Below are 17,990 nucleotides of genomic sequence, written 5' to 3'. Positions count from 1 at the left end.
AATGGTCATGATTGAAATATCAGATTACTGAATGGGTTTCCCGATGTGTGCAAAATGATTTTGTTTATTTAATAACAAGGAAGTCCTACTGTGAAAGTAACTTTCACTTTGCATCCTTAGCATCCACTGCCCCCTCGACTATGGACCACTCTCACACAGCACTACTGCCTGACAGGCAAAATTGTTCTGTATTGCATTTTGACGAGCGTGGCAGGATTGTGGGACTCGAGCACATTCACACACACACCAGACCAGTTGACTGGATAGAAAATATGGCTGCTGCCGAATGTACAGCAAACTGCTTGCGGAAGTGAGGTAAGTAATTCTTCAGCTTCACAAATCATGTTAAAATGAACGATTATTTGATTGCATCAAAAACAATTGGGGGTAAAAAATGAGGTTGTCGTATACAGAAAATATGTGCAAGTCGGCCAATAGATAGGTCGTTGCCTATGTGAACGCTTTGGCAAAGTTATGAGACCAGCTAGTAGCTAACATTAGCTAGCAAACGTCTTAGCTCGCTAGCAACTCTGAACTGATGCTCAGACAGTGTGGCTGCTGTTTCATGGAGATAGTAATCCAGAACAAAGCTAGCCAGTTGCTAACTACTTAACAGTGCCGATGTCTGACCACTTTAAAATAGTTGGTTAAGCAGGCTATGAAGTTAATTCCACGTGACTTTCACCTATTTGTTTAAAAACGTACATATTTTGTGCTGCATAATTTTAGGGTGCGACAGAGCTTGCACGTTTTGTCAGCTCTGCGCAGCCCTTCTTTTGGTTAGCTTGCTCGCTAGCTATCTAGGCTACACCGTGGGGCTACATACGCTAGCTTGTTAAACTCATGTTTTGCGACTCGTGAGAACTGGAGCACTTGCTTGTTTTATAGCAAGATAGGTGTACGAATACGGCATTCCCCTCCACCACAAAAGTGTTACCACTTCAGTATAGATTAGCGTCAACCTGTTTGTTAGCCAGTTGCACCCACGCGCATTCTAGTCTGCAACTTTCATGAGCTCGGGAAGGTTTCTTTTCAGCATTTATGGCTCGGGGTAGCTAGCTAGCCACCAAGCGAGGCTGGGTTTAAGCGTGTGCTCTCCTTCGGCTTTAGTATGATGCCAGTCCGAGGATCTGATGTTGCCAGTGAGGCCTGATGAAAGCAAATGTTTACTGAAGTCAGCAACATAAAGATGAGGGTGAGAGAAGACAAATTCAACTGTTGTTTGAGATACTTGTATTTGGTGCGAATTCACCCGCTTGTATTCCTATTTTATAGCTGACCAGCCTATGCACCATTAGCTCCACATATAAATCACTTTGAAGCGGCTAGTTAGCTAAATGCATATTTGTTAAGGCATGTTATAATGATCATAAGGTTAACCACTAATAAACTGTTATGTGCTCCAAGGTTTTGTCCACCACCAGTAGTAGTTAACTAAAGTAAAACATGATCTACTGCAAGCAACCAGCACGTGCCAATTTAAAGTTCAACACTAATAATTTAACATGCGCTCATATTCAGCAGGAAGTTGTAAATGCTTGACATATAACACGGTAGTATTAAGTGGCTGTGCCTTGAATGATCTAACATTATTTTGCAACTGATTTTACGTTGGGATTTTGTAAATGCAGTGTTCAGGCTGTTTGTCATCAATTATAGAATCGTTGTTGCCCTGTGAGATTTATTCTCAATAGGCATAGAACATTGTACTTCAATCGTTATGGAAATATACTACGTTAACTGGTGGAAGGTGCCAAGGTGTATTTTCTTTTACATTCCATGTTGACTGTTATATAGATTCCTGGCGCGCTTATGTTTCGTTGATCACTGATCCATCTAAAGTCAAGACGTGTCTCTTGGCTTTGGTTTCAGATTCACTTAATGAGTTGCAACTGTGTCTGATGACAAAAAAAAAAAGTATTGTATACGAGAAAATTAAACTTGGAATTATCGTTATTTATTGAGCCATGTCGAGTCTCAGGTACACTCACTGCGCATTTGTTTTTCTTTCCCTCCCTTATTTTATGCATGGTCAAATCACATTAGCTCTCTCCGCCGGAGGTCTCTATGGGCTGTGATAGAGGGATGCACATAGCTTTTATACAGCACAGATCACCTGAATTACTTGTTCTTGTTAATGTAATTCACTTGACATACATATAACTGGTAAAGCTTTGACTGTACCAATTCCTGTTTCTATACTTGGAAGTCAAACAACATAGAAAAGGTCATATTTAGCTCTCTAAGTAAGCTTGATGTATTCCCTGAAGGGCTTTAAAGTCATTTGTGACAGATCCAGGTTTACAGATACTGTTGGAAGAGAATTTATGGAAGTGTACTTTGTCCCTTATTTTAATTGATGTCAAGGTTTTCCCTGTACGGTATTCACTGATGAGAGTAAGGTACATTATTCCTACCCTGAAAGTCACTTTAATGCTCCAGATGCCATTGTCCAATGCTGCCAGATTTATGGGGTTTAACCATCAGTTCCTCCTGTTTATAAGATACTGCAGTTCACAAGGATTTGTTGAAGGCTTATACCAAGTCACGGTGGTACACCATAGGCTTAACCCACACAAGGCCCGTATTACCTAGCGATGACAACAGAGGTGCTGCTCCTTCAGTTGTCTTTATACTATGAAGTGTTCGTCAAAGATCGGGGGGGGGGAGGGTCAGATGGCTGATCGGTTAGGGAATCAGACTATCAATCAGAAGGTTGCTGGTTAGGTTGCTGGTTTGATTCCTGGCTGTGAAAAATGACGTTGTGTCCTTGGGAAAGGCACTTCTTCCTACTTTCCTCGGGGGAATGTCCCTGTACTTACTGTAAGTCGCTCTGGATAAGAGCGTCCGCTAAATGACTAAATGTAAATGCAAAGATGCCTGTTGGTAGTTGAGAATCTGTTAAAGTGCAGATAAGAAGCAAACTCGGGGATGGTGAACCTTCACCCCCCTTATCCTCCTGTGTGTTTTGTCGTCTCATACTCTGAATGTGGAGCTTCTGCTGCAGATAGAGGACGCGATCAGTGACCCAGTGAAACATCTGCTTTTGTTTTAGATCGGGGGGGGGAAACAAACCAAAACAAACAAGCTGGACCTGAGGGAGGTCCAAAAAGACGTGCATTCAAGTCTTTATTTCTCTTTTCTTTTTATGACGTGAGGCATGTACAGTTGAACTTCAAAGCTCGTTTGACATTTGAAAAGTCCAGAGATTCATCGACCCCACTCTTGATGAAAGATACTGATCGTGTTTATCATTCGTCAGCAATGTGCCTTTCGACATTTGTTCTTCCCTCACGCAAAGGTTTCAAATCTTCTCTTTTATGCCGAATCTAACTTTCCCCACAATGGCCTCAGTTACAGAGAGATGTGACTCCCAACGGCGGTCAATCGGTACATTCTTTAGCTTGAGAGGAAAAACGGCATATATTCTTTATGGTGTAATAAATGTCTAATGAGCAATTCCTTTCTGCCCGTAGGTGCCCACATTCTGCTGCAGAGGAGCGAGCACCACGATGAGGAGACAGTAGGCACCCGCTGGAGTATGGCCGCGTCCCGTTCCTCGCGCGTCACAAGGTCATCGTCAGTGGGGATCAATGGATTGGATGAGAACTTTTGCGGTCGAACCCTCAGGAACCGCAGCATCGCCCAGCCGGAGGAGTGTTCGTCGTCTCCCCTGGCCCGGGCCCGCTCGCCCAAGAAGAAGCAGGACTCCCAGCAGGCCTCGTCGCAGCCGGCCGCTCAGCAGGGGAAGGTAGCCGACTCCAAGGCCTCGTCCGCCGAGGGGGAGCCGTGGGCGAGCCCCAGGAAACGAGGCCTCTCCTGCTCGGAGAGAGACCCCGGCGCGGAGAAGGCGGAGAACTGCGAGCGGGGGAAGGCCGGGGCGCGGGATGCGTCTCCGCCCCTCAAGCGAGCCAAGCGGTGCTCGCGCTCCGGGGACTCGCAGGGCCACGACCACGACACCCAGCCCCCCGAACCCGAGAGCCCCGCCTCTGCCCCCGCAGCTCTCAAGGAGAACAACAAAGAGGACTTGCCCAGCCAAAACTTTGCCACTGCAGCCTCCTTCTCGCCCGACCTCGGCAAAGAGGAAGAGGGGAAGGACGACGGCTGTGTCGAGTGTGACGGACCCGCACGCCCCCAGAACACCCACAAGGCCTCCAACGGTCTGGGCGAGAACGGCGACAAGGATGCCCAGCAGGACACGCCCTCTGAAGAGCCCCGCTTGAATCCCTCTCCATCTGTCACCAGCCCGACACTTCTCAACGGTAGCCAGGCGGGGGCGCCCTCGTCCCCTGAGCCCATCGTGCCTTGTAGAAACTCTGTCCCCGAGCAGGCGGAGGTCAGCTGCTCAGAGGAAGCCCCCACCGTGCCACTGGCCCCCTCCCAGGACCCCGCCCCTGAGCTGCTGCTGGTCAGGGAGCCGGAGGTGGAGGTGGAGGAGGTGGAGGTGGACGTCGTGGGGGACTCCCTCTGCGTGGCCCACGAGGAGCAGGTGACGGAGGAGGAGAGCGGCGGCACCAACGGTCGGCCGCTCTCGCCCGTGCAGGACCCTGCTCCCTCCGCCGCCGCCAACGACAGCCCAATCACCAATAACAACAACTCAGGAGAAACGACCCCCCCGCTTGCCCCCCCCGCTTGCCCCTTGGAGCCGGGGTGCACCCCCTCGGTGTCCTGCACGCCCCCCTCCTTCACGGAGTCCCACGAACACAGATACACCCTGAGAACTTCGCCCAGGAGGGCAACCTGCGGGGGGCCTCGGCCCCCCTCCCCACCCAGGGACAACGGGCCCCTGCTGGAGGAGTGGGGAGCGGGGGTGCAGGAGAGCATGGAGGTGGAGACCAGCGAGAGGCTGGAGGAGCCGGCCTCTGTGGACCAGGGGGAGAGGGCAGGCGGGGAGGGCTTTGCCCAGGTGGAGGGTAGAGGGGCCGGGGTCAGCAAGGAGCCAGCGTGCAGCCAGGTTGCGGAGGAGGAGGACGAGGAGGAGGAACCAGACGTGTATTACTTTGAGTCAGACCACTTGGCCCTCAAACACAACAAAGAGTATGTAGTAGCCCACTAATGTATGAGGTCCCATTGTGTGTCCTTTAGATTTCATTGTTGTAGCTATATCCCTTCTTAGACACTGTAAACTGGTCCACTTACTGATCTCCAGCCAGTTTGACTGCTGTACAGAATCATTTCTAGCTCACAAGGTCAGGGCTTTGTCCTTTTATTAAACAATGCAAAATGTACAAAGTTACAGTAATTTATATTTTTAGCACAATGGTGGTCGACCTTCAAATGGATGCTTTGAGTCAACACAATTTGACTCCCTTTACCCCTATTGGTCCAGGTTTTGAGCACTTTTCCCTTGATCCAGTGTTTTACATTGATTAGCATACAAATGGCCATAACCCTTCCAGGAGGTGCATGTAGAGCTGTCCTTCTGTTCCCTGTGGACTGAGGAGGTTGTGTTGGTGGAAATAGGGGCTGTGGTAGTGGAGGAGGAGAGCGTGTGCTGGTGAGACAGGTTGTCTCAAGCTGTGCTCAATCAGAGCATGCTTACCACAGCATGGGAGGTCAGCTGACCCATGCAGCATCACCCCGGGAAGGAGGGGGGATGGGCCCTCAGAAACACCACATCTACCAAATGGTGCCCCAAAAATATGGGCTTCTGTTTCGGGCCATGGCCAACCATTTCTCGTTACTTCTGGGATTTATGACCTGTCTGCATCCTTGTCATTTGACAGATGGTGTCATACGATGATTTGATGATGCAAATTCAAATCTGGGGCTTAGATTACAGAAATGAACAGTGTCTAGCATGACTTGGCTGAACTAACAGCTAATCGGCTCACCAGCTGGAAGCTCATTTCTGAATGAGAACCTGTGTTCCGTGCCTGTGTTGGACGTCCAGAGAGCTACCTGGTTGTGCTGTGAGGAGGATGACAGGGCACCTCTCGCGTCTCTGCCGGGTGGGGAGCATGGCTGTGTGTCAGTGGGTCCTCGACACCAGTAGGTGGCAATGCAACCCCAGGCCTGGCCCTGAGATGTCTGGGCTAATGCCAGGAGGTGCAACAGTACCATCCCCAAGGCCTCTTAATAGCCCCACTGCTAGAGTAAACCATGCCCTCTCTCATTCACAGATGCTGGAAGGGAAATCGGTGTGTGGAGTGTGTTTAAACGGGTCTTTTTTATATATATATATATATCTATATATATATATTGGAATGGAACACACAAGGTTTAACAAACGCGGTCTTGCAAACGTAAGGCTACCCCAAGCAGAATTTGGGATCTACTGGCAGCTATTGAATGAATTCCGTCCTCTCATTGATCTTCGTTCATGTCCTGTTAGTGGTGATTGATCGTCTCTGCTCTGTCGGAGCTGCGTGATTACTACCGATGCGGGAGGACGCCGCTTCCCCATCGATGGTTTGCTCCGCCGGCGTCTAATGAATCCCTTTTGACCAATCAGACACTCGTTCCGCTGCACGGTGAGCCCATTTGCGGTTTCCCGGGTTGGCCGCAGGGCGCGTGTGAAAAGGTCATTTCTATTCCAGTGGAGGCACTCCTCAACTTAACGCTAAACCTTGGAGCGTCCCAGCGCTTATCGTGGGAAGGCTGTGACAAGGCCAGATGTGTGCTGTGACGAATGATGTCACCAGTGTTCCCCTACAGGTTGTGAAAATGAGCCCCAGGGTTTCTGATTCAGACCAAATCCCTGTTAAAAGGACCCTGTGCGAAAGTCAAAATCAGAGAGGCCGGCCGTCTTGGAAACACACTCCCTTGTCGCTTTGAGTTTCTCCAATTTCGTTTATCAGTACCGCTGTGGAATTATGCATGGTTCCCAGGTATTTAGGAATGGGAATGCACCGACGCGTGCTAAGTGTGGCTCGGAATAATGCATGTGATCCCCTCTCCGCTGTCTGCCAGTTACCAGAGGCTGCTGCAGACCATCGGGGTGTTGGAGGCCCAGCGCGCCCAGGCCATCCTGGACCTGGAAGAGCTGGCCCGCCACCAGAGGGAGGCACTCTCAGAGCCCGTCAGCTTTGTAGAGCAGCTGCAGAAACAGGTACACACACACACACGGCGAGAAACTCTCTTGACACTCCCTCCCAGACGACAGATGTCGTCTTTGAAGGATGCTCTCCTGCTCGCTGACATGGTGCCGACCATGTTGAGCTTGTCATGGTGCCGACCATGTTGAGCTGGTCATGGCTGAGTAAGGAGATGGCTTTCTTTGCGTGCCAAACGTTGGGGCCCAGCCATGTTGTTCGAGGTCAGTGTTATAAATCGTAACCTTTCCACCCCTCAAGGTGGAGTTGGGCTTGCCCTGCCCCCAGCGGGTGGTCCAGCTGCCGGACATCACGTGGGACCAGTACACCTCAGGTCTAGGAGACTTCGAAAGGGAGTTCTGCGACAAGAAGCGCAAAACCAGGCGATTGAAGCTCATATTCGACAAGGGTATGTGACGGGCCACTCCTTTGTCACCGAAGGCCATTTTGGTTGAGGTGTGTCATTTCACTGTTCGTTTACAACTCGTCATTACAAAAAGTACCAACCTCTTCTTGAAATGTATTCCTGACCCCAGTGGGATTGCCAGTTCGACCAAGAAGTCCTTTGGAGCCCAAGAAGGAAGGTGAATCGTCCACCATGTACTCTGCCCTGCCCTCCAGTGATGCTCCAGAAAATGGCACAGAAACACAGGTAGACCCTTTCACAGCTGTAAACGTTGCCCGGCTACAACAACACTGCATAGCCCAGCTTAGTGACCCTGGATGTTTGCTCGCCACCATAAATCATCAGGTCATTGTTTTACTGCTAACTTTGTCCCACCCCCAATCCCGTTCTCCCAGTTGAGCGTGCCATGCATGCAAGCACAAATGGATGGTATCTATGGAAACTGGCGCTAACGACCTCGTCCTCTCCCCACATCCGATTGCTACCTTTGTGTATGTGTGTGTGTGTCCTTATTGCATTGGCTGAAAGCAGTTATTTTAATTGATTGCGAAGATTAGAGGGAGCTACCAGCACTGAGCAAATGTCAGATCTTTATTCCTTCATTCACTTGTTGGTTCCATTGTGAACAGAACTGGCTTTGTCACAGGCTCACATCGTCAAATTCTAGTCAGCTGCAATAACCTTCCCTCACGTGTTCTTAATGTCAGCATCTGTTGTCAGATTGTGACAGAAGGCTTTTGACAGTCTATTTGAAATGCACATTTCCCAGTCTGAGAAGGGTTGTCCTGCTTCCATCACATCTCCTGTGTGCTGTGTCTCCACAGATGATCAGAGGCAGGTTGTGTCACCAGAGCAAGCCTGACACCTTCAACCAGCTGTGGACCGTGGAAGAACAGGTCAGCAGTGGGAGCTCTGTTCATCTTTAAATAAAATATGCTTATACTTTCAAAAAGAAAGTTGTCCTAGATGTTGTCACTTGCTGTTTCGGCCCTGTCTTTGTATTAAACAAGTGTTTGTTTGTGTTGACGTGTGTGGGGACCTGTGTGCACATTTACAGAAAAAACTAGAGCAGCTCCTCCTGAAATTCCCTCCTGAGGAGGTTGAGTCTAAACGCTGGCAGAAGATTGCTGATGATCTGGGTAACCGGACAGCCAAACAGGTGAACCCCCCCCCCTCCGCTGGGCAACACTGTCACACAGCTGCGCTGAGGAGCAATACAGGAGGCCACAATATAGGAATGTCATTAGACAAGAAATTTGATACAAATGTACACAATTCTCAATAGCAATTTTTATACCATGGTAAAAAAATAGAACAATACTCTCTACCAGAAGGTGAACTGTAGAGCTTCTCATTATTGTTGAGTCTTTAATGTTGTTAGCTGCTCTCTGCACTGACATTTACATAAACAGCACAAATGTGTAATGAGAGTACTAATCTTACCCCAGAAGGGCTGTTTCTCATACACAGATGCATGCTAACAGTTAGTCATCAACATACAGGTGGGAGTGAAGATGTCCATTATACATTAGGAGGGTGACAAATGATGTGAAGTGGTTCTCATCCAAATTATTTGGTACCAACACACATGTAATAAATCTTTTTTTTAAACGATTTGGTACCGAATTGGACAATGTATAGGTTCTCGTGAGTTTTTTTGCCTGAACAAAGGTTGTTTAGCATTTTAAACCAATCGCCTTGTCTCGTTGCTTTGTGTCCAGGTTGCCAGTAGGGTGCAGAAGTATTTCATCAAACTGACAAAAGCAGGAATCCCTGTGCCTGGAAGGACTCCCAACATGTGCATGTACAGCAAGAAGGTACCAAATGAATCCATCCGAAAACACTAACAACCGCTAACGGCCCCTCTAACCCTCTTAACCAAACTGTTTGCTGCGGCACGGCAGGCGTCCAGCAAGAGGCAGCACCACCTCAACAAGCACCTGTACAGGCAGTCGACCTTCCTCACCTCGTACGAGCCTCCGGTCTACATGGACGAGGAGGACGAGCACACCAGGTTCTTCAACAGCCTGCAGGACCACTCCGCTGACGACTCGGTCAGTCTGCCGCTCGGAAAAGCCCTCCTCACGCCTCCTTTCTTTCTTTCTCTCTCGCATCACTCGCCCTCTCACTGTGGCGCCATCGTCTATAGGCCGCTGTATGTGCACGGTGATATCTAAACGGGCACCAACGAAGGCTGTGTGACCATATTTTCTTCCGTTCGAGCAAGCAAACCACCATTTTAGCTTTAGGCCATAAGGTGTATACAAAATATAATATTTTTACCCTGCCTATCGGAACCCTCTTGCCCCCTAACCCTCTCTGCGCTATAATAGAGCAATTACACAATGGGCGAGCGAGCTCCGCAATCCAGCGTCAGAGCGCCGCTGCAGTGTCGCACCCCCCCCCCCCCCTTACCTCCGCTGCCATCGAGAGCGTACAACGCTCGCTCTCCCGCCGCGATGCCAAACGTTGACATTTTCCCCCTCCGTCTGATGGCGCTAACCTTTGAGAGCGGAGCTGCCGCGTCCTGCTGACAACACAGGCTTCGGGGGGGGGGCGAGCTGAGCGTGCTCGCCCCCCCCCCCCAGCGGCACGGGCGACAGAGGCATGGGCAGGCTGCGGCCAGACAGGTTCCAATCCCACAACGTACGTCGCTTCGAATAACTGCTAAATGAACACATAACAGCCCCCTGATATCAGCCTGCGTTTATTTCTACGTTTACTTTCTGATCTGGCTTTGGAGCGCGAGTCGGTCGCAGAGAGAGGTAGTCATACACAAACTGGGAGCTCTCCTTTCATGTCCCGGCGTATCAGACATGTCGGAGATGTGCATGTGTTCGTTAAGGCATCTGGAACATACTTTGAAGTGAGGTGTGTGTGTGTGTTGTGTGTGCATATCCCAGGACGAGGAGACCATCCCCCTGGAGTACCGCCACTTGCCGGAGTACAAGGAGCTGCTGGAGCTGAAGAGGCAGAAGAAGCAGAAGCTGCAGGAGCTGCAGGACGACAGCGCCCTGGCGCTGCACCAAGGCTACAAGGTGAGGCTCAAGCAACAAGGCAACAAGGCGAGGCTCAAGCACCAAGGCAACAAGGTGAGGCTCAAGCACCAAGGCTACAAGGTGAGGCTCAGGCACCAAGGCTACAAGGCGAGGCTTAAGCACCAAGGTAACAAGGTGAGGCTCATGCACCAAGGCTACAAGGTGAGGCTCAGGCACCAAGGCTACAAGGTGAGGCTCAAGCACCAAGGCAACAAGGCGAGGCTCAAGCACCAAGGCTACAAGGTGAGGCTCAAGCACCAAGGCAACAAGGTGAGGCTCATGCACCAAGGCTACAAGGTGAGGCTCAGGCACCAAGGCTACAAGGCGAGGCTTAAGCACCAGCCCAGCGCTGCATGACAGGGCCCTGGGGGGGGAAACACGCCTACATGTCGTTAAACGGATCCTTGGTGACACAGGTCCACACGCGCTCAAGGCGGTCTGTGGGATTTTTCTTCTTTCTTTTTTTAAGGTCAAGCACTGTGTCCTCATACAAAGGCTTTAAGTGATGTATTCTTGTAGCCTTGCGTCACGGCAGGCCAGCCACAGGGAGAATCACTGTTGACATCACACAAGTTTGTACCTGCATGAATGTGTCACTGTACGGAAAGCCTGCGATGCATAATGCATGACGGTGGGTTTGTGAAGCGTGACTCTCTCTCTCTATGGCACCCTCCCCCTCCCTCTCTCTCTCCTTCTCTCTCTCTTTCCGCAGTGTGACATGTGTGGCATGGAGCCTATCCAGGGGGTGAGGTGGCACTGTCAGGACTGTCCCTCAGACAACGCTGTCGACTTCTGCGCCAACTGCTCAGACTGGTAAGTCCCCCCCCCCCACTGGGGAAGCATGAACAGTCATACGGCTTGACAAATGACATCTGACAGGTCACTGTTGTAGTGCAGGTAAAGGGTATTCAGGGCTGGGGATGTTTGACTAAAAACGTCAGTAACAAAGTTAAGGCTCGGGGGGGGGGGGAAGCTTTGAACCATCCACCACCTGCCAAGGTGGCCGGTTCTGTCCGGTTTCCTTGACGTTTCCCTTGCTCTCCCCTTTTCAGCTTGTTTAAGACTGAGACTCATAAACCCAGCCACCACCTGGAGCCTGTGTACACCGAGACCTTCCTGGACCGGGACTACTGCCTGCCTCAGAGCACGGGCTACAACTACCTGGACCCCAACTACTTCCCCGCCAACAGATGACAGGCGCCAAGGCTTATCTCCCACAGCATCCCACAGGCCTCTCTGTGCATGGCTTCATCCTCCAAGTTCAAGATACTGCTTAACCCGTCGCCAGCCAGCCAGGCAGACAAGACAGACAGACAGGCAGGCAGCCCGGTGTCCACACCCTCCCTCCCCCACAGCTGTGGACAGTGGTGGCGGGGTGGGGGGAGGGGGCCCGTGGAGGCTGGCCATCCTCACTCGCCACAGAGGGGGGCCAGGAGGGCTCTCAGAGAACGGGGCCAGGTTACCTACCACCAACGGAACAAGTCTCTGAAACAAACACACACACTATTTAAAAAAAACAATAATAAAAAAATAAAAAAAGGAACTACAAGAAGAAGAAGCAAAAAAAAGAAACAACTGTTGGCACACCGACATTCCCAGTGACTCAGAGAATGGACCTCCAACCCCCCCCCCCCCCACCTCCTCCTCCTTGCTCTGGCCCACAGCACGTAACTGGAGAAGCAGGCAGAGATCCACTCAGTGTAATGGTGTGTACGTGTGATCACTCCCAGTGTAGCAGACCCGCTCATCAGCCAAGGATCACACAGAGGGGCAGTGGGACCTCTGTTCTCTGAGAGGAAAACTAATTGTCCTTAGGTAATCTATCTGTAGTTGAGTATTTATGAATCAAGCTTCCTCAGTTCGGACAGGCCTGGAGTAAAGACCCTGGGGGGGTTTTGAGGGACTTGATGCCGGGATAATACATTTTGGGGGATTGGTACCGGGTTTTTAACCAATCACAGGAGCTTTGCTGATCCATACGTTTCTAAAGACGCACCTGTTAACAGACCCTGCGCCAACCACGCTGAGGGACTACCACTGTCACTCATCGCTTCTCTCTCTCTCTCCTCATGTCTCAACCCCCCTCTCCCTCCACGGTTGTTTCTTTGTCTTTAAATGTGTCACACGCCCCCCACCCCAGTAATCTCAACCTGGTCCGTTTCCAGTTAAATAGCACTACAGCATGGACAACACGAGCTGAAGGAAGACTTGTGGGATGCATATAGACGTACGAAAATAAAAGGATGTAGAAATGATTGTTTTCCTTGTTTTTTTTTTTTTTACTTTTTCCAATGTGTGCTGTCGTTAATCATGTGGAGTATTCAAATGGTGATAAGTACCCAGTGGTAGTTGCTGTGTGCCATTTATTTTGTCTGGAGAATCCCACCTCTGCAACCTGTACTGTCCTCCATGACACAACCCAATCACAACACCTCTAGACCCTCTTTCAGTTTGCAGTCCACAAGAAAGATTGTATTTTTATTAATCTATTTAAAAAAAGAAAAAAAGAGAAGAACTGATGTGGTGGTGGTTGCCGCCTCCACAGTGGAACACCCACGTTATTTTATACACCTAGGTTTTTGTTGTGCTTAAAGTAGACACCATTTTGGATGGGTTTCCTTTCGTCTCCCTTCACCCCTTGCCCTAGCTTCAATATCTGTGTATAACAGTCTGTTCTTAAATAATGTAAAAAAAAAAAAAAATGCTAGGAGAACTGTGGAAATAAAAAGTATGTGAAAATAGTCTTTCTACACCTTGCCTCCTGGAGTCTTATTTATGTGATGGGTGTTCTATGGACCTGTTGACCTAGATACAATTGTAAATCCTACAGCCTCCAGGTGGAGCTGTCCCACAGCAATAGCAGGTTCCCTGGTTTAACAAGTCGGTTGGTGAGGTGATTTGAATGAGGGCAATATAGATAAGAGTTGTAACAGCAGGTGTGTTGGGGCATATACTTTCTAGACTAATTTATCCATGGGAGATTAAAAAGAGCATTTATATTTCTGTACAGGGGGATTTGGGACCGTTGGCAAACACAGCCGCTTGACACATGGTCTCCCACTGACAACCACTTCAGCACAGTGTGTCAGCGGCACAACCTGAGGATGTCTTAACAGCAAGCTAGTGCTCTTAAAAGCAATAGCATTGCATGATCCTCGTGTCCTTTTCATCCTCTGCCACAAATTCTTTTTAAATGAGGATTTAACCTCTGAAAAATAAATAGCAATATTTACACTATGGTTTTCGCTATTAGATGTGTGCTTACAGACTTGCACGGATGAATAGGATGAGATCCCTCTGACCGACTGACAGGTGAGGTCAACCCTCAGCCTTGATGTCACTAAGAAAAAGGTATTTTTTCAACAACAAAAACATTTGCAAACTGACAGGATCTGAAATCTTGGTCGATCATCTGCAGTTATATTCCAGAACAAATTCATGAGACCAATTTACCAAATAAAACGTTTTTATTGAACGTTACTTGAACGGTACCAAATGAGAAGCCTGTGGTCAGCCAGATAGAGATGCGACACTAATTTCTTATCTTTGCATTAAATTAAACACAAAAGGCAATAAGCTTGATTGTAACCCTTGCATGCTTGCTACAATATAACACATTCTGTGCACGGGAACATGAGCACACACACACACACAACCCTGTCCACTAGCGGTCTGACGCTCGCACGTCAGACGAGTGGGGAACCCTGTTTTCATACTTGGGGAGCACACAGCACTTCATTTGAACGTTCATATTTCCCTGGTCACACGTCTTTCCATCTGTGGCTGAAGTTGGCAACAAGTATCACTGAAATCACTGTAAAAGAACAAAACAAGCGTACTGTATGGACAGTAAGTTGTTTTCCTGTCAGCCAAATACTTTGGTTTTGTGTCACAAAGGGTTTTGTTACTGTCAAAGACACTGATAGTGCTGGTGGGGATTTTTAAGACATTAAATGAAACATGCGTTGAGCATGTGTCTGTGTTAAGTGAGTCTCTGAACTGGGTCTAAGACTGGGCTGGTACAAAAGGATCAGTCTGCAGGGGTGAGATAGCGTAGTTAGACATCCAGGCCTGTGGGGGGGGGGGGGGGGGGGGGGTGGCGAAGGTTCTAGACGGTCTAGAGCCTCTAACAGGAATCCATGGCCTGGCAGATCTGGGAAAACACCTCCTCTGGCATCCTCTCAGCATCAATCTAAACACACAAAAGCACTGTCGCTGATACAAATACAATCAAAATGTTCAAGACCAAGTCTAGACAAACTGACGCACACTTAATTATACTTAATGATACTTTAATGTTATAATAAAAGCATGGTGTGACTCTGCTCTGTTCCATTCTAATTTCAATTGACATATTCTCTCGTTGCATTTCCTTTACGCGCACATGTTGCGTGGACTCACACTTGTGGCGTGAGCACACACACACACTCACAGCCCCTCACCTTGTGTAGGAGTTTCCTGTGTTCATAGTGAGAGGCCACGGGCTGGGAGTCAGTGCAGTAGCTGTCCACCCTCCTGTGAGAGTAGCTGTCTCTGTCTCTGTCCCTCTCCCTGTCTGGGTGGAAGCCCAGGCCGGAGGTGGAGCGGGCCCGACACTGCAGCCTGGAGGCCATGGTGTCGGAGGAACACTCCAGCAGCAACACCAGAGAGGGCTCCCCCATCTGAACACACACACACAACACACACACGCGCGCACGCTCTTTGTTGAACAACACAGGGAAATTCCCAGGCCTCTTCACTAATGTGACGCCTGGTACCATAAGTGCACACATGAAGACTCTCAGCTCACAGGCCACAGGAGAGTGGTTTTATCCCCCCCCCCACCACCACCACCACCCCTCCTGCCCCCCCCCACCACCACCACCCCTCCTGCCCCCCCCCCACCACCACCACCCCTCCTGCCCCCCCCCCCCCACCACCACCCCTCCTGCCCCCCCCCCCCCACCACCACCACCACCCCTCCTGCCCCCCCCCCACCACCACCACCCCTCCTGACCCCCCCCCCACCACCACCACCCCTCCTGCCCCCCCCCACCACCACCACCCCTCCTGACCCCCCCACCACCACCACCCCTCCTGACCCCCCCCCCACCACCACCACCCCTCCTGACCCCCCACCACCACCACCACCCCTCTGCCCCCCCCACCACCACCCCTCCTGACCCCCCCCACCACCACCCCTCCTGCCCCCCCCCCCACCACCACCACCCCTCCTGCCCCCCCCCCCTCCACCACACACTCTCTCTTCTCTCTCTCTCTTCCACCATCCTAGATCTTCTCTCTCCTTCTACCCCCCCCCCCCCCCATCCCTCCAATATGTCCTCTCTTCCCCATCCACCGACTCGGTTCACCATTCTAGAACTCTCTCCTTCCCCCTGCCCAACCCCCCCCCCCCCTCCCCTCCCGGAGTGCTGACCTCGGCCTCATACTCCAGAGCCTGGCGGACGTCTCGAGGGAAGCCGTTGATCAGGAGGCCCCGCCCCTGCCGCTGTGCCGACGCCACCGCATCACACAGCAGCTCCAGCAGAGTGTCCTAAGCAGCACGCACGCGCACACACCCACACACAGACGCACACACGCACAGTAAAAATCTGGGCTTCTTGTTTTGCCACGTACCCAGAGATTCTACATGACAATTGGAATCCAAAGTGAGACAAAGACAATCACAGAACTACGTTATAGCATGGTATATGAGCACCATCGCTCTGGATAAGAGTGTCTGCTAAATGACTAAATCTGAAAGAAACTCAAAAGGCTAGCATGGGATGTCTTACGCAGAGAATATTTCATGTCTCCCTTCACATCTGTGTTGCTAGGCAACAGTACTGTAACATTTGATCAAATCAATCTCTTGAGCATCTCCTTTCCGGGTCAATGTTGCTTACATGTGAACCTCGCCAGCTAGCCCTTAGGAGAGGGTCTTGGGGAGGTGCTGTTAGTGAACGTGACCTTGTCTAATCCTGGAGAACTGTCCTCCAAATTATCCCTTTATCTATCTTCTCAAACAAACACACACACACACACATGCACGCACACACACACACACACACACACACACACACACAGTTAAAGCCTTTGGCAATAGCTTAAACCACAGACAGTGGACATAAGGGGACTGTGACAAGCTGTGAGAGCTACAGCAGAGAGGAGAGCAGAGCAGAGCAGAGCTCTGGCCTGCTGCTGGATCCTCACTGATGAGCAACATCTCGATGGCAAATGTGCTCCTGTTTACTTCCCATGAAAGCTGTAGATAACACGGTTCAAATGAGACTCTACTTAAGGGCAGGTTTGTGCACTGACAGGATCCGACACATTCCCTCTTTGAACCCGGGAGAACATGAGGGGCATGTCACATGGTCGTCTGGGAGGCCTTTGATGGAAAAGGCCACTGACATTTAGGACAGGCCACTTACATTAAAAAGGGATGCCACAAGGTGTCCATGGCAACTGGCTCAAAAGAGGACGGAAGCAAGAAAGACTCTTGTTATCTCTTTATGACTAGTTCCACCCTAAACGTGGTGAGAGTCATTTAGTTTGTTGACGCAGGGTTGGCAGAGGGGCATCGAGCAGAGGCTGTTCACTGAGCCAGGCTTGTTTATTTGTCCTATCTGAGCTGTGGGGGTGTCATTTTTGGATACTGTTTCTAGTTCTGCTGTCACTTGTTTCGAGATAACTGCGGACATGAATGAATGCATCTTAATGCGTTGGTATCTGGTTGTGCATGTTTGGGTGTGTGTGTGTTGTTGAATATAACGTGTGCATGTCTGTGTGTCTATAACGTCGGGGAATCCCGACGCATTTAAGGTCATCTGATTTGATGCCGCGATTGTCATTCATGAACTCAAACAAAGCCTTGGCGTGTGTGTTGCGCGGTGTAGGGGAGGAGCGTGTCTGACCTCGGGCAGCATCTCTCCTCTCTCCAGGACGTCTCGGAGGCGGCGGCCCCTCTCGCTGTGGGACTGCAGCTCGCTGCAGAGCAGGTCTCCCAGGGAGACACGACGCAGACCCAGCCTCTCCTCCAGCCTCTCACTCTGGAGAGCCTTGCCAGAGCCGGGTCCACCTACGCACACACGCACCAAACACAACCCCCCCACACACACAAGCACAGATACACACCCACAAAATAAGCAGGCACGCGTGCGCACAGACACACACACGCATCCACGATCGACCAAGCCCGCATTCACACGCACCCACAGACGCCAGTTTAGAAAGAGTCGGGAGAAAGATCAAGCAAGTACATCTAAGAACAGAGAACAGAGCGAATATCGCTCACACAGGAAAGGACAGAGTGACAAATGGACAGAATAGGGGGAGACAAAGAGAGAAGAAACAGGAGGGGAGACCTTGCAGGATATGAGAAAGAGAGATAGAGCAGAGAAACAGTTGAGGCTAACGACTGAGAGAAAAGTAAAGTGGGAGGTGTGAGAGGGAAGGAGGAAGTAGGAAAAAGAAGGCAAGATGGAGGTGTTGGAGGAGATGTGCGGTGCTGCTGTAGTGTGATCGCCCACG

At 50.3% G+C, this 17,990-nt stretch overlaps 2 protein-coding genes across 3 annotated transcripts in view; one reads left to right on the top strand and one right to left on the bottom strand.

The window, feature by feature from the left end:
* The first annotated feature begins 157 nt into the window (after positions 1-157).
* Positions 158-12,932, top strand: zzz3 (zinc finger, ZZ-type containing 3). Of its 2 annotated transcripts, none has more exons than XM_062480811.1 (12): positions 158-315; positions 3,477-5,037; positions 6,913-7,051; positions 7,296-7,443; positions 7,571-7,686; positions 8,265-8,336; positions 8,498-8,599; positions 9,162-9,257; positions 9,345-9,494; positions 10,344-10,478; positions 11,191-11,291; positions 11,531-12,932. In XM_062480811.1, the coding sequence occupies exons 2-12, from the start codon at positions 3,542-3,544 to the stop codon at positions 11,670-11,672; spliced, it is 2,697 nt and encodes an 898-aa protein (XP_062336795.1). In that variant the 5' UTR covers positions 158-315; positions 3,477-3,541; the 3' UTR covers positions 11,673-12,932. The 2 variants fall into 2 exon arrangements, with proteins under 2 accessions (XP_062336795.1, XP_062336796.1); XM_062480812.1 differs by lacking the exon at positions 158-315 and adding an exon at positions 472-1,195.
* Positions 12,933-13,969: 1,037 nt separating this feature from the next.
* ak5 (adenylate kinase 5) overlaps positions 13,970-17,990 on the bottom strand; it is a 34,703-nt gene continuing 30,682 nt past the window's right edge. The window contains exons 11-14 of the mRNA XM_062481288.1: positions 17,375-17,538; positions 15,895-16,011; positions 14,921-15,139; positions 13,970-14,670 (exon numbers count right to left, since the gene is read on the bottom strand). Of these exons, the coding sequence (XP_062337272.1) occupies positions 14,605-14,670; positions 14,921-15,139; positions 15,895-16,011; positions 17,375-17,538 (566 nt within the window). The 3' untranslated portion in view covers positions 13,970-14,604. The remainder of the gene's footprint in view (positions 14,671-14,920; positions 15,140-15,894; positions 16,012-17,374; positions 17,539-17,990) is intronic.

The sequence above is a fragment of the Osmerus eperlanus genome, chromosome 16, assembly GCF_963692335.1.
Source record: "Osmerus eperlanus chromosome 16, fOsmEpe2.1, whole genome shotgun sequence".
NCBI classification, from domain to species: domain Eukaryota; kingdom Metazoa; phylum Chordata; class Actinopteri; order Osmeriformes; family Osmeridae; genus Osmerus; species Osmerus eperlanus.
Note: the sequence above shows the minus strand (reverse complement) of the source record. Positions and strands in the feature narration are given on the sequence as shown.